The following is a 27,624-nucleotide window of genomic DNA, read 5'->3' as shown; positions in this document are numbered from 1 at the left end:
TATGTATTATTTTATTTAATATACCTAGAGTGTTTAATAATGTGTTAGTATGAATGTTTGTTTATATTCATATATATAAATAAATTTCCTTACATAACAGTACACACCACTATTTTCCTATACATTGTGTATATGTATTTGTACGTGGTACATAGTTTCTTTGTTAGTTAATATATAGATGGGCTGTGGGTTGAGATAGTAAACTGCTGTTTTTTTCCACATAAAGGAAAATATTGGTATGGACTCTTTTTCAAGAAATTTTTACGTAAATTCCTGAAGAACATAGATATTCCATATTCAAAAAAGGAGAGAAAAGAGCTGCATATGGAGGAGTCACCCTCTGGGTGTGTCCCCGAAGGGTAGACCTGTGGTGCTTTGGTTTTCTCTTGTTGGTGATGTGTGGAGCTCCCATGACCTGTATTTCTGTCTTTTTTTTTCAGGACTCTTATCTGTTGATGCTTCTGTTATTTCCTGGTATTTGTACAAGTTACTGTAATGCTTTTAGTTTCCTTCTTATCGGCTAACATTTGGCCCAGGTTCAGCGTTTTGGGGTGTGGGGGGCAGAAGGAAATGTAGAGTTCACAGGTCACAAGTGACTTGGTCTCCCAGATTCAGGACAGTGCATATGGTGCTGGGCCTGAGACATGTGTCACCAAGGATGCTTATAATAGAGGGAGAACATCTTTTGAAACTGGTTTCGGAAAGTTTAAAGCATAGAGTAATCTAAAATATACAACATCCGGCCCAAAAGAAGGCACTGAAACTAGTTTCAGAATAAGAAAATCAGGGAAGAAGGAGGGTAATGTTTGAGGCCTGTTATATGGTGGTCTTAGATGACAAAGAGAAAGCAGAGGCACTAAATAATTGTTTTGCTTTGATTTTTTTAATCAGGGAGAAAGAGCTTCAAACTGTACAGGTAGGACAAACCTGCTAACAGGAATTTAATGCCTTGAGAAATGACGAAATAATGAGTGAACCCTTAGGTAATGAAGGAGTGTGGTTGTGAGTCCAGATTTACCACACAGAGATCTTGGAAACATCATTAGTCATCTTTACAGATTCAAAGAACCAAAGACTTCTAAGAGATTAAAGATAATTTTCCAGAAGGGTAATTGAAGAATTTATAAGTTACCGATTAGTAAATTTAACCTCAAACTTGAGCAGAATTTCAAAGCAGATTATGAAACTGTGTGAGCACTTAGAAAAGTAGCAGTGGGGCCTGGCCCCGTGGCCGAGTGGTTAAGTTCGCACGCTCTGCTGCAGGCGGCCCAGGGTTTCGTTGGTTCGAATCCTGGGCACAGACATAGCACTGCTCATCAAACCACGCTGAGGCAGCGTCCCACATACCACAACTAGAAGGACCCACAACGAAGAATACACAGCTATGTACCCGGGGGCTTTGGGGAGAAAAAGAAAAAAAAAAAATCTTTAAAAAAAAAAAAAAAAGAAAAGTAGCAGTGATTCCTAGGAGATGATGTGGCTTCCAGAATCCAGGAAGAGATCACGCCTTACTAACTTCTGTTACATTAATTAAGCAAGGAGGCCCTTAGACTGAGGTGGTTCTAATGCCTTAGTAGCCTCTGTAAACAAAACCGCCTCAAGGTTAGGAAATCCACACCTAAGGACACCCAATCTCAAACCAGCAGCTGGGCTTTCCCAAACGAGGCAACAGCTTAAGCTATAGCCAATCAAGTCATTTCCTTCTGGGTCTTCTCGACAAAAGCCTTGCCCCTAGCTCCTGTTGGTGGAGGGTCCTTACCACTTCCACTTGGACACTGCTGTATTCCAATGGAGTTTTGCTCAAACTTAACATTTTTAATATGCTTCAGTTTGTCTTTTAACACAGCATTTCTTTTTAAACGGTCCCTTGGTTGAGGTGCAGGGAATTTTGTGTATGCGGTGAATCTGGATTGGTTTTATAAAATTTCTTTTGAGAGTTTTACAGAGTAGATGGAAAAGTACAGGTTAGATGGAAATGGTTAGCATAGTTCTTAGTTGTGAAATTAACCCATCAAGGACTGTTGGTTTAATGGTTGTGTCCCCCACCGTGGGAAGTTTCTAGTGATGTGTTGCAAGGTTCCTTTCTTGGGCCCTGCCCCATTCAGAAGTTTGTCAGTGACTTGGGTGAAGACTAGAAAGTCTACTTATCAATTCTGTGTATATCTAAAGTGGGAGGGATGGTTAATACAAGCCAAGGAGGTGGGGCACAGACTTTGACATCACACAAACCAGGTACAAATGCTGATTCCAAGGTAAGTTATTTTGAAGTTTTTGGACCTTTATTTCCTTACCTTTAAAATGACAACCAATTTTCTGTGTTGCAAGTCAGGAGATACTCATCAACTGTTAATGATTTATTTGAAAAAATAAAGATAAATATTTCAAGTGACTCAGAAGTCAGTCTGTAATTAACAGGGTGATATTATTATGTGTAAATATAAAAGTAAACATAACTTCATTGAAATTAATCCCTTATGCAAAATACAATTGTGCACGAGGGAGAGTTTCTGAGGGGATTCTGACTGATTTTCAGGCAACAGGGCAATTTCTTTTTTTCTTTTTTGAGGAAGATTAGCCCTGAGCTAACTGCTGCCAATCCTCCTCTTTTTGCTGAGGAAGACTAGCCCTGAGCTAACATCCGTGCCCATCTTCCTCTACCTTATATGTGGGACGCCTACCACAGCATGGCTTGCTAAGTAGTGCCATGTCCACCCACAGGATCTGAACCAGTGAACCCCGGGCCTCAGAAGCAGAATGTGTGCACTCAACTGCTGCACCACAAGCCCAGCCCCTAACAGGGTAATATTGCTGACAAAAACAGGCTTTATTCCAGGCTGCTTTAATAGTAACATGGTTTAAGTGTGAAGTTCATGTCCAATTTGAGCACTTTATTTCGGAGAGAACGTTGACAAAATGGAGTTCAGTATAGTGAGGGCTCCTGGAACTGTATCCTTTGAGAAGCGGTTGAAGAAATGGAATATGTTTAACCTAGAAATAAGAAAAGAGAACCCTCTTCAGATGTGTGTGACAGACCTACATAAGGTTGAGAGATTAAAGATGTTTTGCACAGCTCCAGAATGTACAAGAAGGACCAACCGGTACTGTTTACAAGAATTAATTAGAACTTTCTTACAATTTAAGTTGCTCAGGTTCTGGATCCTCTTTCTTTGGAGGTTGAGTTCACCACTGGTGAAAGTTTTCAAGCTGGATGCGCACTCAATAGAGAGGAATTAGGTGGCATTATTGCATGGGTTTGGGGAGCCTCTTTCTCTCAGAATTGGATTCTGTAGACAAATTAAAAAAGACTTCCAGAAACTGGATAGATCGCTCAGGTGGAGCAGAAAATCTGGGTAGGTTTTCTGTTGCAGGGGAAGAAAAGATTCAGGGGAATCTGACAGCATGATAATCAGGATCTAGGGGTGAGAATCTGGGACTATCATTGGAAGTAAAGATTAACTACAGGTGACAAAAAAAATTTAAGCAGGACATGGAATGCAAACCATTCGTTTTTGGAGAGTGTGTTTTAAGTAAAACATGATTCAGTTGGGAGAGGGGACAAATTCCTAACCTGAAGTAGAGTTTTTCCCTTAAGACAGCGGGGGATTGATTAGCCAATTTTTAAGTCCGGTGCACTGAATGATACCAAAGTATCCCCAGAGAATGAGCAGCATGTTGAGCAAATGTTACGATAAAAGTTTTTATTTCCTTCCCCTACCGCCAAACATCTATAATCTTAAATTCTGAACTAAAGTTCCACATTTGAAAGAATCATCTTCTTTGGCCCCTAAAATGTTATCTCAAAATCTGTTAGAAGCCATGAATTATGTTCATCAGCCACATTTTTCCAAGAACATTTTTTAAAGGTATTTAAAAAACTCCGCAGGAGTATACATATATAAATTACAGGTAGCACTTCTACTCCTGCTAAGGTTGAGGAGAGAAACGTCACACATTTCTTCTCCTTATATTAAATGTGGAGAGTGTGGCATTGATTATCATATTGTCAGCACTGGTCAGCGTTGGTGACATTTATAGACGATACCTGGGAAGACAAAGTCGCGGTTGAGGTAGTTGTCATACCTGTAAGAAGGATGTCTGTAAGGTTAGATGCGGCTAGAATTATATTGAGCAAGTGTCATCCTGTGATATCTTGACTATTTCCCCTGCTCCTTGAACATTCATTCCGGATATATGATGTCATAGTTTTCTGCTGATTGAGAAAGCCAGCAAAGAGAACCAAAGTCAGGACAACAGCCAAAAAAGACTACAGTGAACAGTGGGCCAGGGGAGGGGGTTTCCTGTAAGGCTCTGTATAGTAAGAACTGGTCTGACAATGTGCACCCAAAGGCCAAGGTGTGGTCACTGGTCTCATGGAACTTTGGATTTAACTCAGTGTTATTTCCCCTCCTGCTCTGCTCTTCTCCTCCCCCCTTTTACTCATCCTTCTTCTCTTTCTTCCTTTCTCCTCTTCTTCCCTCTTCCTATCATCCTCTTTCCTCTTCTTTTTTAAATATTGTTTTCATTAGGAAATATAATATGCAACCACAAAAGCTCATAAAGCTGAAAGTATGGTTTCATGAATTATTATAAAGCACAAATCCATGCAGTTATCACCAGGTCAAGAAAAAGCACATTGCCAGCTCTCCTGTGTGGCCCCTTCCCAGTTGTAACCTCTTCACTCACAGCTCCTTTCCTTTCCTTTAAAATTTTACCACTGTGTGTGCATACATAAACAACATGGGATGATCTGGCCTGTTTTTGACTTTTACATAAATGTAATTGTACGATAGGTACTTTAGTGACTTTCTTTTTTTCATTTACTATAATGACATTTATGTTATTGTGTGTAGTTGTTTATTTTCATTGCTATATAATATTCTGTCATGTGCCTGTACCACAATTTATTTATCCATTCCACTGTTGGTGGACTTCTGGGTTGTTTCCAGTTTTGTCTATTAAGAACAATGCTGCTAAGAACATTGTTGTATTTATCTCTTGATGGTCCCTGTAGGATGAGTTCCTAGGATGTAAACTTCAGAGTGGAATTTCTGTAGTGTGTATGTTTCTTCATCTTTACTAGTAAAGGCCAAATAGTTTCTAAACTGGTTTTTACCAATTTATATTTGTACTGGAAAGATAGTAGAGTTACTGTTTCTCAGTTCTCAACAACATAGCCCATTGCTAGGCTATATACTAAGCAATCAGGAGGGTGTGTAGTATCTTTAATTGTGGCTTTATTTCGCCTTTCCCTGGTTATTAATGAGGTCGAGCACCTTTCATGTATTTATTTACCATTTGGATTTCCTTTTCTGTGAAGTATCTATATAAGTCTTCTATAGATCCAACTATATTCTGAGTTCTGGTCCTTTGTCTGTGACATGTGTTGAAAATTCTCTCCCCATTTGCTGGCTTGCCTTTTCCCTTTCTTTATGATGTCTTTTGATGAACAGAGTACTTTATTTGACTATAGTCACATTTACTTGAGTTCTGGAATAGAGATACCTTCCTCCAGGGAGCATCTGTATTTGCTTCTGCCTGGCACCTGGAGGCACTTTGAGTCTAGTACCAGTCAAGTTCAAGGCTTGAGTTTCTTTGCAGGATCCTCATTACGCCAGTCTGGGCTGCAAAGTCTATTCGGTTTTCTTGTACCCTGAATTTAAGTTGGGATTCCAAAAGGGATTTATATTTGCTTCTGCCAGGTGATCTCCTGTTAGAAGCTCCGCCCTGTGTCACTTTGGGACTTTGGTTCAGACACTTTCTACCCAGGAGACCATTAAGACAAGAGTTCAAATGTGCAGGAGTTTTGAAGTTTGTCAGAATTGGCAATAGCACTCATGGAAAGTGTCTTCCATGCTAGATTATGTCTCAGGGTTCTGTTTTCCCTTCAGTATTGATCTGATAATTACTTGTCATCTCTTTGATGCGTTTAAAGTGATTTATTACCAAAAACCCCACAAACTGCCCAGCATTTTTTAGATTTTTTTTTCCTTCAGGGGAGGAAGATTGCTTTGAAAACCTAGTTCCTCATTACTGCGAACTGGCAGTTCTCCAGTGGTTCTTAATCAAAGGTTTACCTCAGAACCAAGTAGGGATTCTTTCTGAACCCCTAAAATACACATGCATGGGGCCCACAGCAGAGATTCTGATTCAGTATATCAATGGGATGAGACAGGTCCAATTTTTTTTTTTTTTTAAAGATTTTATTTTTTTCCTTTTTTCTCCCCAAAGCCCCTCTGGTACATAGTTGTATATTCTTCGTTGTGGGTCCTTCTAGTTGTGGTATGTGGGACGCTGCCTCAGCGTGGTTTGATGAGCAGTGCCATGTCCGCGCCCAGGATTCGAACCAACGAAACACTGGGCCGCCTGCAGCGGAGCGCGCGAACTTAACCACTCGGCCACGGGGCCGGCCCCGAGACAGGTCCAATTTTAAAAGTCTCCCTAGTTGGTTCTGTTCGGCAGAATGATTGTAGTATCATCATAAAAGCAAAATCTACCTCTCTCTCTCTCTATTTATAAAGACACAATGCAGACTATTATAGTTTTTAAATTGAAAGCAGATTAGAATTAACAAATTAGAGCAGAGAAGGTAATGTAGAGAGATAATTTAGGTCGCCTGGATTACATTTGGATCCAGGATGAGCCAAAATCCAACAGACAATAAATGTATCTTAACTAGAGTAGGAGCCACTGCAGCCAGTTCTCTACTCTGTGTGGATTCTTCAGTAGGAAAAATAACAGGGAAAAAGGAGGGCCTTAGGTGCTCAACTCCCAGTCCATTGTCCTTTCTATGGCTCTTGTAAGGTACAAGTCAAATCCTGGGGCACCACCCAAGGCTATGGGAGCTACATTTCCCAGCCTGAAGCTTCTGTCTTCTATTCTCCAATTCTTCTACCACCAGGAACACAAAATTAACAGTAATCACACCCCTCCCCTCAGCTTCCCCCTGCTAATTCCTAATCTACTTTTGAAATACTTCAGTGTAGTGAATGATTTATGTGTATGCTCAAAGTTACTTTCCACTGTAGGCATGGTCAATAAGAAAGAACTTAGAGGGAGTCTGCAATCTAAAGTGGTCACTGAGAACCACAAAATTCATTAATTAGTGAAATGGATGTTAGAAATAATTCTCCAATGGTAAGATGAGCGTGGTTCATTGGAAGATAGATTGATACCTCCATCCTTTGCATGAGAGGTGTCTAAGAATCTTGCAAGTACAACAGCTAACACCTTCAGAGTAAAGCCCTAGATCTAGAATTCCAATAGGTCCACTCAAAGGAGCATTCTGCCTTCTGATTTGACTAGGGGGTCAGTTGATCCTTCTGGAATGGTGAATCTCTCGTGGAGAGTGGTGGTTGGAGTGCCTAAAAAGACTGAGAGGGGAATTCAAGAGTCTACAGCAATGGGTAGCATGATGGTACATGTGCCTGCTTGCTAATGTTTGTTTCAACTTGGGGCCGAGTTCAGCCTAGGACTTGTTTTCATTACACACATATTTTGCTGATTATCTGAGCCTACTGCTATGTTTATCAAAAGAATTGGACAATTGTTTCTGCCTCAGTTGGTGTAAATCAGTTTGTAGCACCTCTTCTTCCTCCATTTTCCTTCAGGAATCTTCTTATTTAGGGACACCAACTTCTCTTGCTTACAGAGGGAAGGAGGAGAACTCTTTTCTGTTGTATATGGGAAGGCTCCTTTTATTTATTGTGTCCTGTAGCCCCTTTTTCACTTGTAAGAACCCATGGGCTAACATAATGATAGCAGTGATAGCATCAGCTTATCGCACAGGAAATAGACAGTAACAGTAAAATCAAGCATGAGAACTCTAAATGGGCAGGCGTCTGGAGCTGTTTAGACTGAAAGCAGAAGTTTCCCCCACCTCAGCAGATTCTGAGAGCACTCCAGCCTTCTAGAGGGATGACACAACCTGATGTCTTTTGAGTGCTGTTAATTCTCTGACTCAGTCATCCCACCAACTGTATGAGAAATGTGTTCTTCCCATTTTGTGGATAAACAATCCAAGGCTCAGACAGTCCCGAATAATTGATGAATTTGGGCATTGAGCCCGGCACTGTAAAATGCTTGTGCTTTTGATGCTTTACTGTGTTGCTTCCAGTAATTGTTGATGTTTATTATGATGACTTCAAGCTAATGTTCAAAATTTATGTTTAACAAAATCTACTTAAGGAGGCAAGGAAGCATATTTTCTATGCTAGAAAGATTTCAATACTGGTTGCTTAAAATGGTAATTAAAAGTAAAACATTATGAAATCCAGCTAACAAAGGTAGGCCTGTGACCACCAAAAGAGTTTTGTTTAGGACAAACTTTTTCTATGTAACTCTATAAATACAAGCTATGAAAACATAAACAAACAAGAAACTGTCTATTATTAGGGTAAATATATTTATTACGAAGGATCTAGAAAGACTGACGGACAGAGTGGAATGACTTGTGTTGTAAGGTCTGGTAGAATGGAGCCACTAGGCAGTAATCAAGAAATAATTCACCAAGATGCATTTTAACTAATATATTTAGTGTTAGTTATAAGGTGAGAAAATTTCAGATGGTGAGACCTGTGTCACCTTAAACTATATTTGAAATCCAGCAGTTGTAACGAACCAGTGTGTGTGGTCTCTTACTGGCATAACTCAGTAACTATGCCAACTAGAATGTAGAACAATTTCTCCAATATGAGTAAAGAGGGAATTTGGGGTTGACTGAATGGAATGCTGCCTATTAAAAGGGAAATAAGAGAGCTATTGAAAACTGCCATCATACAAAAGGAGTAAATAGTGGTTCTTGCCCGTTTACTGGACAAAATAGTCTCTTATTTAATAACATGGTGGTGGTGAGGGGTAGTGTCTGTATTTCTAAAGCCTTTGCATGTGTTTTCAGACAAGGGTATGGTTGGCCGGATTATTTTAACTTTTGACCATAAACTCCTGAATATGAAAAATTGAAATTAATTTTTATAAATAGAAAATATTTTGCTAATGACTAATATGCAATTTCTTAGTCATAAAGAAAATATATGTACAAAATTTTCTGTATGAATGCTCTCTTTAAGAGTTTTCACTTAGTGAATTTTGCCACAATGTGCCAGTTTTTCACTCACATGAGGTTGATGCCTCATGACACACAATCCCCATTTCTACCACTGTGCTCGTGACTGGGATATTTTCTCTGTGCTTAGTGGGCTTTCACATTTCTTGCATCAAAGTACAGTTTTGTACATTTTAATAGAAGCCCTCCCTTTTCTGCTAAACTGACTCCCAGACTTACTCTGAGTATCACTAAATTGCACAGCCTCCAAACTCCTGCTAAAACACAGAGAGTTAGTAATGCTACCCCATCTGTGGTGGCTTCTGGAATGTTTACATTTCTAAATTAGTGTTAGGACAGCATTTAAAGTTACTTAAAGTGTGAGGATGCTTAACACAGTTTATTGATGTGCCCTGTTTAATGATTGAGCTCACTCTCATACTAATAGAAAGATAGCTCTTTTTTAATTAATTAAGGTCCGTACATGGGCCCTGTGCTTACCACACACCAGGCGATTTACTTTCTTTTTCAGGTGAATTCCCTGTGCACTGGGCATAGTCCCAATTACTCTCTTTTTACATTTTTTTTCCTCTTCTTTTGTTTGCTTTCTAATAGTATGCCTCATCTCACTAGCACCTTCCACACTTACTGCCTTTGAAACTAAATTCAATACCGTGTGCTAACTACAACTGTGGAACCCACAAAACCCAGCACAACTCGAGTAGTCTCCTTAGATTCGGGGACCCGGTGATGGTTAAGACCAATGATCACGTATGATTAATGAGCACCATCTGTAAAAGGGTGAAACACTGTTGCTCTTGAGTGCAGCTTTGTTCTTATATATGAAAGTTTATAAATTGAGAGTTCATAAGTGTAGGAACTCTAGTCTTTAAAAATTTATTTCTATTGGAAGCAAATGTGCTTATAGCAAATGACCGTAATTGCAGTGTGAGAAGTAATTGATGTGACAAGAGCATTCTTTTCTTCAAGCGTGTTCTTCATCTGAAGAGCGAGGCTTCTCTTGGTCCCAGCTTTGAATGTCATGGGGGAGAGTGAGCCTCATGTGGCCAGATCTTCTAGTTTTTGAAGAGAAATCAGAAATTATGTGAAATCTCCCGATTTTTAAATATTGGTCAAAAAAATAACTGTGGACTATGCCCAACACTTTGGTGAAGTTGACCTCTGCGCTCTGAAGCTCCAATGAGGAATTTACTTTTCACAAATATCATGTGAATACATCCTAATATTGCAATTAAACTTCTCCAGTTATATATTTGCCAGCCATCTGCATCTGTGGAAAAAGGAGTAAAATATGTCCTGAGCCATCCTTTCTCTGCTTGGCTCCCTCAGGGAGAGAACAGGCTTTTACTAACAAGAGGTGCCTGAGGTCTCTGACCTCCTGCTGAACTGCCAGCCGTCCCTGGAAGTTTTACTTTCATGGTTTGCTGGGTCACGGGGGTTTTGAAGACTCACTGTAGCCACCTTGAAGTCAAGTCTGTACAGCTGCTGAGGTTTGGCTCGCTCTCACTGCTGCTAATTCCTCTCTTTCCATTTTCTGCGGTTCACTTCCCTCTTCTTCCACATTGCGCACCCTGCTCATTGAAGTATCTCCATTTCTCTCTTGCTCCTTTCCATGCTTTTATCCCCCTCTCTTGGTAAGAAGAGATTTTTATTTACCCCGTAGGAAACTATAATTTTGGCAGAAAATTGCTAGCTTCGGAGCAGAGCAATCAGAAAGAGAGGCACACCCAGGAAGCAAACCTTGGATCCTGGCGTTTCATAGCCCCTAAGAACGGTTCCTCATCTTCTCCCTTGAGTTACTCTTTCTCCTATATTCCCAGCTTTAACGAATGTCAACATGAGCCCCGCATCTGAAAGTGTCCCATCTCTGCCGTTGCCCTGTGCACACTACACCCTCCACATCAAATCTGCCGCCCTTTGTTGTATCCCCACTGCTCTGCCCTTGGGATTATAATAAAATAACACTTCCTATTGGAGTTGCTGCCACTCCCGCTCTCCCTGTAAGCCAGTCAGTGGGACACCTCATTTATGATTGGGCCATGTTTCTATTAAAAAAAATCAGTCAAACTCTTTTATATCCACAGTAAGCAACAAGTCCTTGTTGTAGCAGTCAAGGACTGTCCTCTGCCTACCTCTCCTGCCCTTTTCCTGAAATATGGCTTGTTATAGCCATACTCAGCCGCTAGTCGTTCTCATGGAGCACCATATATTTGCACACCCGCCTCTCTCTTTGCCCAGCTCCACCTCCTGCTTCACAACTCAGGATGTGAAAGATGACGCTTTCTCCACGTAGCCTTCGAGGGGCTCGGTGCCCCTCATCCGTGCTTCCTTGGCACCTTGCATTTAGCTTTCTCAATGGGTAGATACTGCATGGTTCTCCAGCTCTCTCACTAGACTGTGAGCGTCTTAAAAGCAGGCAATATCTTTCCTCCCAGAATCCTTAGTGTTTAGTGTGCTGCTTGCTGTCTCCCCAGGCTCTATGCCGGAACCTAAGCATGGTGAAACAGCTCACAGACTTCATTCCTTCAGGGTATGGAGCTGTTCCAATTTACTAGCGATGTGACATGTTAACTCTGCTGATCTGTATTAAAGACTCATGTGCAATCAATTCATTTAGCACATATCTTACAATTATTATTATTTTTTATATAGTAGAAAACTCTAGATTATAGTTAAATGATTTTTAGTCTTTTAACTCCACAGAAAAATAAATCTAAAAATAAAAATATGAAGTTTATATGGTGTAAAGTTACTATGGTCTGAATGTTTGTATCTCCCCAAAATTCTTATGCTGAAATCGAAATGCCCTATATTGTGGTATTTGGAGGTGGGGCCTTTGGGAGGTGCTTAGATCTTGAGAGTGGAGCCCTGATGAATGGGACTTTTGCTGTCGTAAAAGAGACCCCACAGAGCTGCCTAGCCCCTTCCACCATGTGAGGAAACAGTCAAAAGCCTGCGACCCAGAAGAGGGCCCTCACCCGATCATGCTGGCACCGTTCTTAGACTTCCAGCATTCAGAACTGTGAGAAATACATTTCTGTTGTTTATAAGCCACCCAGTCTGTGGTGTTTTGTTATATGGACTAAGACAAAGGGACTTTAGAATCAAATAGTCTATTCTACCAGAGAGCATTCAAGTTAAAAGAGATATAGAAATTGGTCCGTAGTCACTCTGTCCTCTTCGTAACGTTCATGAACAGCTAACTCAATGGGCTGTCCCTTCTGATGAGTCCTTTCAGGTAATTTCTGAACCACTACATCTCCCAAACTGTGGCCCCCACTGTGGTCTGTCCCCTCTGCAGGCTCCCAGAGCTCTGTCTGCAGGACCTCAAACCTGATGATAATGTGGTAAAGACTCTGCCTGCAGTGAGGCTTAGGAGGGACCCGTGGCACACTTCCTGAAATCACATGAGTGCTCCCTGTCCACACTGGTCCTATTTCCATCAAGGATAGAATAAAAGACAGATATTGAACAGTTTTGGTGGAAGTTTTGTCTTGCTTTGTTTTCAAGTAATATTCCAAAGAACTATCTATGTTATTAGTGTTTTTTTAAATGTTGCTTTTATTCTTGAAAGCTTAATTGGTAAGAGATGAAATACCATATGCATATTTTCAAATTCTGTAAAAAAAATCTTCAAAATCTTGAATATACCTTCATCGCTGACTAAGTTTTGGTTTAAAAATGTACAAAGTCTTTATACATAGTACAGAGAAAGAACGCTTCAAACAGACTTTGGCAGCATGTGTCATTGTTTCTAAATGTAAAGTTTTTAAACATAGCTTGATACAACAGTTTGTTACAGTTAAAATTCAGTTTGTGTCACTTTTAGAAATCTAAACATTGTTTCTCTGTCATATGTCTTTGAAGTGATATCATATGTTCTAGAAACTCAGTGGGGCTATTGAGAGTGCCAGAACTTACTACGGGAAAAAATGCATATGTATAACCATTATAGATATAGATATGACTATATATAAATATAGTTTTCCTATTTTTTTCTCATTAGGTTTATGAAACAGTAATGTCACAATTGGGGACTAACTGTGGAAATTAAGTGATAAATGTGTGTGATAATTGGTGAGTCTCTATTTTATCTGCAAATCTATGGCACTGTGACCTGGGCAGTGCGGGGCTATGCTGATTGGGTGGAGAGCTAAAGAAAAAGCTGGTTTTTCACAGGGTCCAGAGAAAACCAAGGTCTGAGAGCGAGATCAAGGCTACTGCTTAAGAGGACTCTGTCTCAGCACCCTTGAGACCGAACAGAAAATGTAGGCTCAGGATATCAAGGCAAAGGCCAAAGAGCCATGCTTTTCCACAGGCAGCATTTTAGGAAGCAGGAGGTCAGTAATCCACAAAGAGGATGCCAATTTACAGGCTGAGGTGTTAGGACCAAGTTTTTAGGAATCGTGTGATTACCGATGACAGAAACTAGTTGAAAGTTTTCCTTGCGGAACTCTTGGTACACCACACCATATTGGCCGGGGGTAGATTTGGTTTCATCCAGAACTCAAACAGTGTCCTCAGTATTCATCTCTTGGCCTTGTTGACTCCACGTTTGGCTCCAGCCTACACAGTGAGCCCCTGAAGTCTGGTTTCTCCCCTGATGATTTCAAGCCTCATACTCTTATACTACTAAGCCAGGCAGTGAAGAGCTTCGTTTTTCCAACTCTTTACACAAAAGTTCTGGGTTTTTTTCTGTCTGGGCCTATTAAGGTAATATACCAAATCCCTGACCCACTCACTAGGGCAAAGGTAACAGGTTTTTCTGATTGGCAGGTTTAAGATACATGCCCGCCTCTAGAGCTGGGGGCAGAGCCACTTCTCCAAAGTATAATGTCTGATTTGTAAACTTAGATAAAATGAATCCATTTCTAGAAAGATGTCAAATGCACAAATTGGCACAAGATTCAGTAAAGGTTTGGAATTAATTAACTATTAAAAACACTTAACCCAGGCTCAGATGGCTTTCTAAGTCAATTCTGCCAAGCTTATAAGGAACTCTGTTTCCTGTTGTCGAAAGTTGTTCTACAAAATTGAACAACAGCTGTCTAGCTCATTGAATGGGGCAAGCGTAACCTTTTTTTTTTTTCTTAAAGATTTTATTTTTTTCCTTTTTTCTCCCCAAAGCCCCCCAGTACATAGTTGTATATTCTTCATTGTGGGTCCTTCTAGTTGTGGCATGTGGGATGCTGCCTCAGTGTGGTTTGATGAGCAGTGCCATGTCCGTGCCCAGGATTCGAACCAATGAAACCCTGGGCCGCCTGCAGCAGAGCGCGCGAACTTAACCACTCAGCCACGGGGCTAGCCCTGGGGTGATCATAATCTTAATTCTAAAGCCCAATGAGGACAAGAAAGGAAAAGATCAGTACAGGGCTGTTTCTCATATGGCTGTAGATACCACAATCCAAAGTAAAACATTAGCTAGGCAGAGCCTATGGTGTGTTAGAAATAAGGCAACATGATCTACAAATTTGATATTTAATATTTAATAAATTTAATATTTAAATTTGATGTTTAATGAGTTTGATATTTTACAAAAATATGTCAGGATAATTGATTGTAGTATTAGATCAAAGGAGAAAAAAATTGGATGATCATCCTAATTGATTCCAAAAAAGCATTTGATAAAGTTCAATACCTGTTTATGAAAAATATATCTTAGGAAAAAAGAATTAGAAGGATATATTCTTAATTTGGTACATGTTATGTACAAAACCGGTACAGAAATTACATTTCATGGAAAAATTTAGTACATATTTTGGAACATGAACAAGTTAATAGGTAAAGGACAACACTAAAAAAAAAAAAATGGAAGTATTGGAAGGAGAGAGAGAAAGCTTTCATTATTTGCATGTGAAATGACCATCTATCTTAAAAAAACTGAAAGAATTAATGGCAAAGTATTAGAACTATTAAAAGAGTTAAGCACGGTCTTGGGTGCAAGATCAACTTTCATCAATCAATAATATTTCTCTATACCAGAAATAATCAACTAGAAATTATAATGAAGAAAAAGCACCCCAAAGTATCGCATGTCTATGGATTAACATAAGTTTATACAAGACTTCCATGGGAATGTTAAAACTCTAGTAAAAAGCATAACAGATGATGTATATAAGAAGAGACAGTTCCGTGCTCTTGGGATGATATAACTTAATATCATAAAGATGTCCAATCTCCCTAAGTTAACCTTGATCTCAATTTCAGTTGCATAAAAAAATACTAATTTTATTAGAAAAATTTAATGAAAGAATAAAATTCCAGAAATAACTGAATCAACCTTAAGGAAAAGAAAGCAGAGGGAGTTGGCCATCAAATATTAGCACATAATACCAAGTTGGAGTAAATTAAAAAAAGAAAAGTTTTATTGGTACAAGAGCAAATACACTGAAGAGATTGAATGGAGGGCTCAGAAATAAACTGATACGTATGGGGGAATTTTAGATATGGTAAAGGGTTCTGCCACAAATCAGTGGGAACAGACGGATGATTGGTAGATGATGCTGGGAAAATTGGCTTACGATAGGGAAAAAAAATTAAATTGGTGCCTTTTTAATACCATATATAAAGGTGTATTCCAAATAGATGAAAGACCTAAATATGAAAGCCAAAATTATAAATTGAAGAAAATTTAGGACAGTATCTTATAATGGAGAGAGGGAAGAAGGCCATCTTAAACAAAATTTCGAAAGCAAAATTATAATATGAAAAGCTGATGAATTTGATCACTTAGAGGATTTCTGCTCATCAGAGAACACCACGGGCAATATTAGTAAATGTGACTAAATGGGCTAAGGTATTTGTAGTGTCTAAAACCCTACAGAGTACCAATACATAGAATACAAGGAGTTTCAAAAAATCAACAAGGGAAAGAAAGCAACACCAATAGAAAAATAGGCAAAGAATATGAACAGATGACTTATAGAGGAAGAAACCTCTAGTACCTACAACCTCAAATTATTTTATAATTAGATAAATGTAAATGAAAGGAATTATGAGGTGTCATCTTTCAAAACCTATTAAAGTGCAAAAAAATTAAAGTTGGATAATGGCAAGTCTCGACAAGCATTTGTGTATTTAGGAAACCTTAGGTACTACTGGTGAAAGTGTAGACTGGTGCAGCCATCCCAGAGAGTAATCTGCCACTATTTGATCAAATTAAGATATGCAAATATTCTAACTCTGCGTTTTTGGGTACATATGGTCTCAAAAAATTTCTTACAAAGGTACGTGAGGAGGCATGTATCAGGGTATCCATTGCAGCATTCTTTGTGGGGGCATTGAGTTGGTAGAATTCTGGGTGTCATCATTAGAAAAGTGGAGAAGTAGATTATGGTGGACACCAAAGAATATTATGCAGTAGGTAGAAAGTATGGGTTTGATGTGCATATAGTAGCATGGATACATCTCAAAAGCAAAAAAGGAGTAAAATGATATGTTGTATAACACTATTTATATAACACAAAATATATGCATACATATACAAAGTAAAAATATACATAAAACACATTATGATGGCTTTCTCCGGAGTGGAGAGTCGAAAGGAAGTAAGATGTAGGAATAGAGGAGAAAAAGAAAAAGAAAAGCCAGGAGAAGCAGGCAGCGTAGATAATAACATATCCAAAAGAAGGAAGAATGAATACTGTCTGGCCAAAAATGGCAAGTGTCTACTCTCTCAGGAATGTTCAAGAAGTCGAGACATCAAAAGTAGACTCTAATAGGTAGAATGTGTGAGAACACTGTGTGAACACCAGCTGAAGGCGCTGGTGACTTCATTTATAGTTATTATCTAACTGAGAGCCGCCAAGGACCTGGGCACCAAAAATGTGGAGAAAATGGCTAACTACTTAAATTGTAGGAGAAGGTTTGGCAAGCATTCGCAGAATGGATTCTGAAATACCCATCATGGCACAGTAAGCGGGAGACTAACTGTGTTACATGCAGAAGATTCTCTCTAGCTCTGGTACAGTTTGTTTCATTGTGATTCTTTCTCTCTCTCTGGCACTTGTTTCCTCCTCCTGTATCTTTTGTTATGCCTCTTCATTGTTTCTATGGTGTCATTCACATCTCTTGGTTCTGTTCTTTCACAGTTTATTCCCACTGCATCAACTTGCTTTTCCATTTGTTTTTTCTTTCTCTCTATATTAAAAAAAAATCTATTGTCTTGTTATTTCCCTTTCCGCATTTTTCCTGTTCCAAACAGTCACCCAACCTCTATCCCCATTTCTTTGTACTAAGAGATTGATTTTCCTCAGCCAGCAGACCTGTCCTGCACACCTCCCACACTCTGTTCCTAATGTGACTTAAGGAGGGAAATGGTAGGAGGGAATAAACTACTAGGTTCCTTGATCTTATTTTCATGCACATATTTTAGCAATAGAAAATAAAGGTTATGAAAAAACCAGGAAATCAGAAAAGGTCGTTTCTAAATATACTCCTTTTACATTTTTTTCTAGTACTGTAGGTTGTTCTTTGATGATTTTACACAAACAGGAAAATGAAATTTAATCACTCTGTCAACTAACATCATTTTTTGGACTTGGATCTTATGTGAAGTTGGTGGTACCCTCATGGAGCCTCAAAATTAGGCCCACATAAATTGTTACCTGGTTTCTATTTCTAATTGGTTCAAACATTTCAGAGAGCATGAATATAATAATAAAAATAGTTGTTCACTCCTGGGGAGAAATACAAATAAAATGTTCTTGTATTTGGAAAGCCACCTCCCCACCTCACGTCCAACCATCATTCTAGCTTTCCTTGCAGCTTCATGAGGAAGTTGCAACCTACTTTCACTGATTATGTCATCCTTTTCCTATAGAGCTGAGCAGCATTCTCTTGGGGAAAAGAATTTATTTATTTATTTTTCATGATGGAGAACTGGAAAAATCTCTTCTCTGCCTCAGCCTCTGGGACTTAGGGGGCAAGATGGCGCATTGTATCATGCTCAGTAATGTGCTGGTAAATGTTTAACATCCAACTTTCTGAACAAAATATTCATTGTAAATTTTGATATAAAATGTGGTGTAGCATGTAATTGACAAGTAATAAAATGTGCAATACTCTTTATTGTAAATTCCATATAGCCAATTATATCTCACAGCATAATTTTGTCTGTTTTTTTCCTAAGCTCTTGTATCCTGTGGATGCAACCTGTGGTTGCAAATGATGAATGAGGATAGTTCTGGCATGACTGTTAGTTTATAATTTTGTTTATGTGAATGAGTAAGATGGAAATGAAACAAGAAACCTGGATGTCAGAACTTCACATGCTCATCAATGACATGAATGAGTTCTTTGCCGAATTGAATAATAGTTTTGAATACTGGAAGAAAATTTCCTGTGTGTGTGTGTGCACTCACATGTATGTGCTGTTCACATGGCAGGTTTCAAGGGCAGCAGGGGCGGGCAAACTCTGATCTGCAGAACTTGAATCATGTTTGCTTACATCCTGTTGGCCAAGGCAAGTCACATGGCCAATATCAGAGTCATAGTGGGAGGGCACTAAAAATTACAGGGTAATGGAACAGATATGGATACAGGGAAGGAAATAATTGCTGGTTATTTTTTATGTATTCAGTCATTAGAGATGCTTTTAGCTCCATGTCACAGAAAACCCACGGAAAAATGTTAAACTATAAGGACATGTAAATGTATTTAACACAGAGTTAGCAGGTAGGAGGTTCTAGGGTCTTTTCTACCAGTCCACCATCTCAGCCTGCTGGGATGGTATCTCGGATTCCTGTGGCTTTATCGTCTTGGTCATAAGATGGTTGCCCTCATTCTGGACATCATCAGCTTATAAAACTTTGAATAAAGGCAGAAGGTATCAGAGGGGTCAGAGCAGTGAGAGAGCTTCATTTGTGTGCCTTATCCTTTTATCAGGGTGGACTAAGTGTTCCCAGAAGCTGCCAGTAGACTGCCGATTTTGTGTCATTGGGCAGAATTGGATCACATGACCTCCCTTAGCTTTGGGAGGTTGGGATAGCAATTTTCAAGCTTTTTCCAGGAAGCGATGGGAATAGCTGAGCAATAGTCAACTACCAGTGGCTGAGCAGGGCTCAGGAATATCCTAGGATCCCATAATTGATTCGAAGTTGAGTCAGTCTCCCCTCTCATGCCCTTGTGTCACTCAGCTCAAGGATTAGAGGCACAGCAGAGTCTAGTTTGCATAGCTTGGGTCATGTCATGACCCCTTTACCAGAAGAGGAAATGTTCCTTCTGTCCACTCTGTACATTCAGTGCACCAAAGGTGGAGTAATAATTTCCTCCACCAAAAAGTGAAATGCTGTTCCCCAAGAGAGGACTGGATATAGAATGAAAAAACCACCACAACAAATGTTCTCTCTCACGGGGGATAGATCCTTTGAAGAGAAGATAAAATTTTCTGACTAATTATGAATCTCTCCTCTGCCACACTGCATACTCTCCTGGCACAAAAGTGTATGATTTGAAGCTATGGTAACTTAATACATTACCATAAGTTAAAATCCATAGAGAAGTTTTTACAAATTTGCATTACTAGAATGAACTGATCCTCTTACTGGGCTTCCCTTGAGCCACATTTGTTAGATTATTGATCACAACTCTGAGGGAGCCTTAAACTCAGGAACTGTGACAGAGTGACCCTTGTTCCAGACAGTGCAAGACAAGGTTGTAATTCCTTTGGCAGCTCATCAGACTGTGCCTTGTGATACCTCTTTTATTGTGATCTTGAACACATTTTTCTAGTATCGTTTGCTGTGTAACTTTTCATGTGTATATGGTTTACGTGCCCAACTAATTCTGCCAGCAACTTACTATAATTTCTCCAAAGCACATGGTAGGGGGAAAATGAATATAGGATTTGTGATTGAATAAGGGTTTAGAGGTACAGGATTTCATCTGTCAGTCACTGATTTTATATCATCTCCTTGTCTTACTTAATAATAACTAATTATAAGAACATTTACTATATGCCAAGCCCTGTTCCAACAACTTTACAGATAGCCACATGACTTATTTGCACATAGGTAAGGAAGGTGACACCAAGCATGGGTCAGTAATGACCATTAAGTGAGTAGTTGAGCTAAGTGTGCCTAACCTTGCCCATGTTCTTCCCATGCTTCCATCTTGGTGCTGTGACTGTGCGGTCGTGGAGGAAGCCCTCCAAAAACGTTGGTAGGAAATGAGTCACAACCCCTACATACGAACACAGACACATATACACACATAGAGATGTATTTGGCATATATTCCAACCTGAATAGGCTCTGAGATTCTATCCTGGAAGGCAGAGCACCACCCATAGCCTGGTTCTTGCCTGTCTCTATAACTGCCTGCTTTCCATCCCTCCATGTTTCTCTCCTCCTTTGCTGTGAGTTTGAACAATGGGGCTACAGTCTGGCACGTAACAGAGTAGGAGATGGCTGGCTAGAGAGTGGGAGAGGAGATAGCATAGTCCTTCTAAGAGAACAGCAAAACTAAGCCCTTCCGTTATAAATAGCTTTTTCTCCCTCCTTAATTACAAAGGGATTACACTTATGCAGTGGAAAGTTTTAAAAATGCAAAAAGCATAAAAGATAATAGTCTTTCATAATCCCATTCCTAGATATATCTACAGTTAATATTTTTGGATTCTCTTCAAGTCCTTTTTCTATGAATACATTTATTTTTAACAAAATAAGGGCTCTGGCGTCAGTGCTATTTTCTAAGCTTCTTTCTCACTTACTGGAGCATCATGACAAGTTTCTCACAACAGTAAGGATTTCATTTTCCACCATTCTTTCATTTGTTCATTCAGAACATGTTTAATGAGAACTTCGTCTGTGATTGGCACTGGATTTTAAAGGTGGCATGGGGTACATTAAAATGATTCATCTTCATGAATTTCTTTAATTTTCTAGTGATGGCTGTTAATTCATTCAGTAGACAAATATTTATTGAGCATCCATTATGCACCTAGCATGTTCTAGGTGCCGAGGATGTGGCAGTGAATCACGCAGATACAATCCCTGCCCCCTGAAAGCTTACACTGAGGAAACGGTGCTCAGAGGCTCCGCGTAAATATATGCACAGGAAAGATGAAGGCCTGTGTGAGACCTGTTTCCAGCTTCTTGATATTTGTCAGAAGTTTTGGTTCATTGATGGCTCTCTCCACTCCCATGTTTGGTGGTGATACAGATTGAATTCCCTTTGTACTTTACCATTATTTTAGTAGAATTTGTGGAAAGAAAACATTAATGTTTATGCTTTGTCTGCCATCTTGCACCAGAAGGCTTCTTGACTTAAATGACTACACAGGACTTTCCCCAATCAGATAAATATACTGTTATATTTCTTTATGATGTATTTATTTAACTATTTATTCTATATTTAATTCCCTTTAGCATGTATTTTAGTTGGTTGTAGAAATTTCGATTTATTTTCCCCCCAATATTTTGAAATCCAAGTCATAGCATATTATATGTATTCAATAAATTAGAACTGCGATTCTACTTAATAATAGAATCAGAATAGCTTCTATTGATATTTTCTCTTGGGAATTATTGCAAATCCTAATTCTGTAGCCTGATTACACAGTGCCCATAGACATGTTACATAAAGTAATTGGAGTGGTTGAGGGGTATGTGTTTAAGAAGAATTGTTTTTTTTAAAATCATAGTTCTTTGAAGCTACTTACATTGAATTATTTAGTGTGTTGGCAGTAGAAACTTACAGAGTGAAATGGGGAAATTATTCCAGAGAGGTAGTGAAGCAAAATCATAGACTCCTAAAATACGTCAATTCACAAGTTAATGAAATATGCTAATAATCATTAGCTGTGAGTAATATTTGTTTACATTCTAATTTGTTCTTCAAATCAATAAAATGAGTCATTTCATAACTAAGAAAGGAAATTATATCTAAAGTAGGTGTCAAAATAGCCTGCTGTTGGTAGTTCTGAAGTAAATGAAAATTCATTCAGTGAACAACGAGGGGAGTGGAGAAGGGGTGATGAAGATATGCTGTTTCCGGGGCATTCATTCAAGGACTGTTTGTTGACTCTCTGCTCTGAGCATGGTCTTGTCCTCGGTACTGGAATACAGCAATGAACCAAACCCACAATCCCTGCTCAAATGAGGTCACATTTAGTGATTAGAGAGACACTATACGTGCACACCGGTAAATAGTACAAAGATGTTTGGGCAGAGACTTCAATCAGCTGAAGATGTGTATCAGTGGACTGTTGGGTGGAAGAGTGTTCCTGGCAAAGGGAACAGCAAGAACGAAGACCACAAGGCCAGCTGTGCTTGGTGGTTGAAGCTTCCCAAGAAGAATGACTGAGAGGAGAGTGGAGAATGGTAGTTGCTAAGAGAGAGGTGGACTGAGCCAAGGTCCTGTGGTTGTCTCTTGATTTTGTGAATCAGCACGGTCACTTTTCCTTGCTTCATCTAAAGTTTTCTAGAGGTGATACGGCCAAGACAGTTTGAGAAGTCAACTGAGGAAACACCCACAGTGGCACAGAAAAAGAGAACGAGACCCTCAGGGGCCTGGAGTTTCCATATGGGGGAGATGTGCTTCTCCGGTGTGAGCAGTCTGCCAAAGTGATCGCAAACATTTGAGTATTCACTTGTGTCTGGGCTGTAACCTCTGCAGGGAAAGGAAATCCTGATTTCTATAAATAAAGACTGTTTTTATTTTAAGCCTCAAAGGGGAACAGACCGTCCCAGTAAATACAGGTCATTGACATGTTTTAATTGTGGAATTAGAATATGAAGAGAGTTCATTTCTTTAAATCCATGGATAGCAAGATACCTGTTTCTTAAAATGTCTCCAGACAGATTCTAAAACCTCCCTTGAGAAGTCATGAATTTGTTTCCAGTCCTGCTTGGGTTGGCGATGTTAAAGAAAAATGGAATAATAGTTCACTAATTCCTCCACTACTTTCCTGAGGTAAAATGGCTTGCTTTGCTGTGACTTCCTTCCTCATGCACGCAGCACTGTGTATTGAGCACATGCTATGTGTACCAGACACTATGCTAGGCTCTTGAGTTATAATAGTGAGTAAGATAAGAAGTCTCTGCTCTAAGGAGCTTATATTCTAGGTGGGAATCAGATAATAATTTTAAAAAATGAAGATAGACATATCAGATACCTTTACGTAGTGGTGATTTCTCTGAAGTGAAAGGAAGCAGGATGAAGAAATGAGTTAGAGGGAGTGAGTTGGAGGAACTGTTATTTTACTTAGGGTGGTCAGGGAGAGCCTCGCAGAGGAGGTGACACTTGAACAACATGAAGGAAGTAGCCATGTGAATACGGAGAAAAGGCATCTTGCAAACAGGAGACCAGGCACAGAAGCTCTGAGGAAGAACTGTCTGTGATTTATCTGAAGAATGGTCGTGGGGCCAGAGTGGAGAAGAGCGGTAGAAGACGGGGGCAGAGAGGTGATGGCTGAGGTGAGAGCGCTGGGCTCTGGTTACAACTGTGGGGTGGTTCTAAGTGTGAAGGAAAGCTGTCGGAGAGCTTTGATCTGATGCGTATATGAAAAGGATGACTCCAATTCCTGTATGTAGAATAGATCGTGAGAAGGTGGCTTGAGCAGGTTTTGGGGTTTGGCTGAGAGATGGTGGCTTGGACTAGGGAGATAACAGTGGAGATGGTGACAAATTTTAGATTTGGAGCATATTGTACTTTTATTGTAGAACTAACAGGATTTGTTAATAGATTACATGTGAAGGGAGAGAGAGGGGAAAAATTGAAAGATGATTGTAAGGTTTTTGACCCAAACAACTGAATGTTGGTGCCATTTCTTGAGATGAGGAGCTGTGAAGGGGAGCAATCAGGGACTGGTTATTAAGAGTTCTGTTGTGAACATGTTAATGTGAATACCTCATTGATAGATCTACACAGAGATGCTGAGTATTGTTAGATAGATAGGTCTGTGTTTCAGGGGAAAGCTCAATGATAGAGAGAGACGTTTGTGTCATCTGAGTATATATGGTATTGAAAGCCAGGCGACTGGATGAGATACACTAGGGGAGTAATTATAAATAGAGAAAATAAACTTTCTGAAGAATGACCCCAGAATACTTCAGCATATAAGGTTGGAAAGAAGAGAAAGATTCCGTAACTGCGACTGAGAAGTTGCAACTCATCAAGTAGGAGGAAAACCAAGAGAATGCACTTTTCTGGAATCAAAAGAAGAAAGTGTTTTGGAAGGAGGGAATGATCAACTGGGTCAAATGCTGCTGAGATGTCTGTGAGGACTGACAATCACCCGCAGAATCTGGCAACGTGAAGGTTATTGGCAGTCTTAAGATTGGCTTGAGAATAGAGGTTGGGCAGACAGCCCATCTGCAGTCGATTCAGGTGAGAGTGTATGCAGTGAGCACCTAGACTTCCTGTGAGGAAATTTCTATAGATGGGATGAGGAAAATGGCGTGGAATTTGGAGTGCAATATATCTTGAGTGTTTCCCCGGCAATCTGAATTTTGATTGTTGCGTTTGAAGTTTTGAGAAGCACAATGTTCTGATTCTTAACATGTTCCCATCTCAACTAATGAATTTTATTTTCTATGAATTTAGAGTGAGATATCAAATTTCTTGTAGTTCTCATTTTTTATGGTTCTCTGTGTTCAACAACGAACAGTTTCTTTTCAGTACCCATTTAATCAGTATGGCTCACTATACGCATAATGAGCTTTAAACTGTCATGCTTAATTCAAATGTTTCAGTTGCAATTTTTATATGTACCTCTTCCCTCCCAGTGAAAAAGAATATGAAATAGTGCAACAAACTAGGTCTAGATGAAATGACATAGTCTCTGGCCACCGTCTTAGAAACTCCCAGTTGCTTCGAGAATACAATAGAGAGTTCTGACAACTTGCAGTTTCTGGGCTGTCCAGGTTGCCCAGATATCTCAGCTGTCACAGTGTAAACCAGAGTCCTCTCTGGAGGAGTTTGTTCTACCCTCTTTTAAAGGCAAAGAGAAACTTCTCTCAAAATGTCTCCCTTAAAATTTTTCCCACACTGACTCCTTCCATCTTTACTGTCTTGTGATTGTAAGCAAATTGGATCATAGAATACAAAGGAACAGGATGAAGAATGTCAGGAAGTTAACTTTTTGGGGATTGCCTGTGGCAACTCTAGGAAACTCATGAATTTTAGACAGAGAAAACAAAGAGGTGTCTTAGATGTTTGCGAGGTTGGGGGCTGTTCGCCTATATTGTTTGCCACTGTGTCTCCAGGCACCTAATAAAATAAAAATATAAACTTGTATTGGAGTAACTTATGTCACAAGGTATTAGTATAGTTATTGGCAGATCAGCTGCCATTGTTTTTCTCTTAAAAAAACTCAAGGTATTTTATATTACTACACATATGTATGTATAAATGATCTTTGATATGTATGAAAAATGAAAGAAATTAACCTATTTAATGCTAAGTCATAGTGTAAGGTTTCACCTTTGTATTCACTTTTACTGCACTTTATATTCATTTTTACTGTTTTATCAAACAGCACAAACATCTGTAGATTTTTTCCCAATATCTCATCCTTTAATTCCACCTTCTTGGGATCACGTGTACTTGTTCTCTTGCTATTCTTCAGATTTAGTCTGTCAATTATCTTTATCTGCCTTTATGAGACTGCACTGTATCACTGGTCAGTTATGCTGGAAATATAATACATTTCTCTATAACCCAATAACTTGAATCAAGGTCCCCAGGCATCACAGATATCCATAAGAGCCTTTGCAGACTTTGTTTTAATACAAGCTTAGAGAGGTCTTTGTAGGTGGAGCCAAAGCCTGTTCTTGACTGAGAGCTCAGCTGAGGGGACCTGGCCTTTTGGAAGTGAACTGAAAGGCCAATTTATTAAACGTTACTTCTGGCGGGGTGGCAGGTGGCTTTGTTATCTTTGGCGACTCTCACTCTCGACTCTTCCACCAGCTACAGCATTCTTTCCAGAAGCTGTCTAACACTTTACGAGGGGAGAAGAAATTCCTTCCTATCTTGGGGAATATCAAAGTAAATGAGATAAATTGTTTTCATTTTGATCCTTTAAATCAGATGCACTGGCTACTTATCAGGACAAAGAGGAAAAAAGTACATCATCTCCTTGGGGATTTGGTTTTCGGGAAATGAGATTTTTATCCATGAACCAAAGGATCATTAGCAGCACAATCAGAACAATGGAATTCCCCAGTATCAATGCCAACGTCCAAATCTATGGCCCTTGCTTGGTTCAAGAAATTAATGCAAAAATGTCATAATGTGAATAAATACCAGGGAGTTGTTAAAAAATGTTAATTAAATTATTTTCACCAAATACAGGTTAGTTTTGAAGAAAAATAAGATATCTTAGGTATAACGAATGTATGTATCAGAAAATTCACAAAACTGGAAGTAAAGAAAGTCTTACCGTAGCCTTTTTGGTTTCAGGATCTGGCTAGAGCCGATTAGAAATCATGTGAGCTGTCTTAAAGCTACAGGAGCCAAGCAGAAATAGCAGAACCCTGAGCAAACGTGATGCATGCGGCTGAGTGGTCCCTCATCTGGAGTTTATGATGAAGAATAGAGTGGCCTAGAAAATCTGGGTTTTCTTATAACTTACTTGTAACTAAGTATTAAAGTTATCTATAATAACAACAACAAATACTCATCAAGCATTTACTGTGGGTGTATCCCTATTAGAAATACTTTACATGTTAGTTCGTTTAATCTCTGCAGTGGTCCTGGGAGACAATCAATCAATAAGCAAATGAGCAAGTATATGGGTGCACACAAACACACATGATGCATGTTATGTATACACACATATACGTATCAAATGTAGAAATATGATTGAGAAACAAGTTTCTTTATGAATGCTAATGATTATAATATGCACGGTGAATTTTCAAGAAAGGGATAGTGTGTGCCATATTTTCCACACTTATTTCAAACCTTGTTGTCATAGGGCTTCTCGTGGAGTCAGCACATGTGCGTTGGGAAATGTTAATTTAATCGCTGAACTCAGGTCTACGTCTAAGTCCCGTTTTCTAAATGAATGAGCACTTTGTGGGGTCGCCTGCCACAAAGCAGGTCCTGGCACAGGCGCTGGGCCGAGTGTGGATTACCATGAGATGTGAAGGGGTGATGCTGTGGGGGCCAGCAATACTTTTTTTGCTACCCTTAATCAAAGATGACTTAGCATCATTATTTTTAAGGATAATAAAAATGTAAGACTTTTGCACAGATTCTTGTTCTTGTGTGAATACCCACCTCGTCCCACCCTCCATCCGAAGTTACTGCTTTTGAGCATCGGATCTGAGCTGAAATGTCATTTCTTCAGGGACGTTTTGCCTAATTCCTGTCTAATCCTTTACTACATGCTCCTGTGGAATGGTGCTTGGTTTCTTTGTAACCCTCCTCTCACTGTGCTCTTATTCCCTATATGCATTTGTCTGATTACCTGTCTAGTGTCTCTCTCCCCTCCTGCTCTCCTGCCTTTCCAGCCTCCCCATACTTATCTCAAGAGAGCAAGGGACCATGTCTGGTTTGATTTATCATTGTATCTCTAGCTAGGGACACAGTGCCTGAGTGTTGGCTCAGGGTTTACTG

At 39.4% G+C, this 27,624-nt stretch overlaps 1 protein-coding gene and 1 long non-coding RNA gene across 9 annotated transcripts in view; one reads left to right on the top strand and one right to left on the bottom strand.

Annotated features, from left to right (window-relative positions):
* PRKD1 (protein kinase D1) overlaps positions 1-27,624 on the top strand; it is a 289,465-nt gene that overhangs the window by 115,416 nt on the left and 146,425 nt on the right. Inside the window, exon 1 of one of the 7 annotated variants that reach the window (XM_070504190.1) lies at positions 23,068-23,477. The exons of 5 other annotated variants lie outside the window; for them this stretch is intronic. In XM_070504190.1, the coding sequence (XP_070360291.1) occupies positions 23,415-23,477 (63 nt within the window). In that variant the 5' untranslated portion in view covers positions 23,068-23,414. Of the gene's footprint in view, positions 1-23,067; positions 23,478-27,624 lie in introns of those variants that run through there. One more of the 7 variants, XM_070504189.1, reaches the window with a different exon arrangement.
* LOC123283080 (uncharacterized) lies at positions 69-26,686 on the bottom strand. Of its 2 annotated transcripts, none has more exons than XR_006523548.2 (3): positions 26,444-26,502; positions 4,081-4,207; positions 69-2,988 (listed from the first exon to the last, which is right to left on the bottom strand). It is a non-coding gene; the product is annotated as an uncharacterized lncRNA (long non-coding RNA). The 2 variants fall into 2 exon arrangements; XR_011501535.1 differs by having other exon boundaries at positions 70-2,988; positions 4,081-4,210; positions 26,444-26,686.

Source organism: Equus asinus, chromosome 2 (assembly GCF_041296235.1).
Source record: "Equus asinus isolate D_3611 breed Donkey chromosome 2, EquAss-T2T_v2, whole genome shotgun sequence".
In the NCBI taxonomy this organism is placed as follows: Eukaryota; Metazoa; Chordata; class Mammalia; order Perissodactyla; family Equidae; genus Equus; species Equus asinus.
The sequence above is the reverse complement of the archived record's forward strand: the minus strand, read 5'-3'. Positions and strand labels throughout refer to the sequence as shown.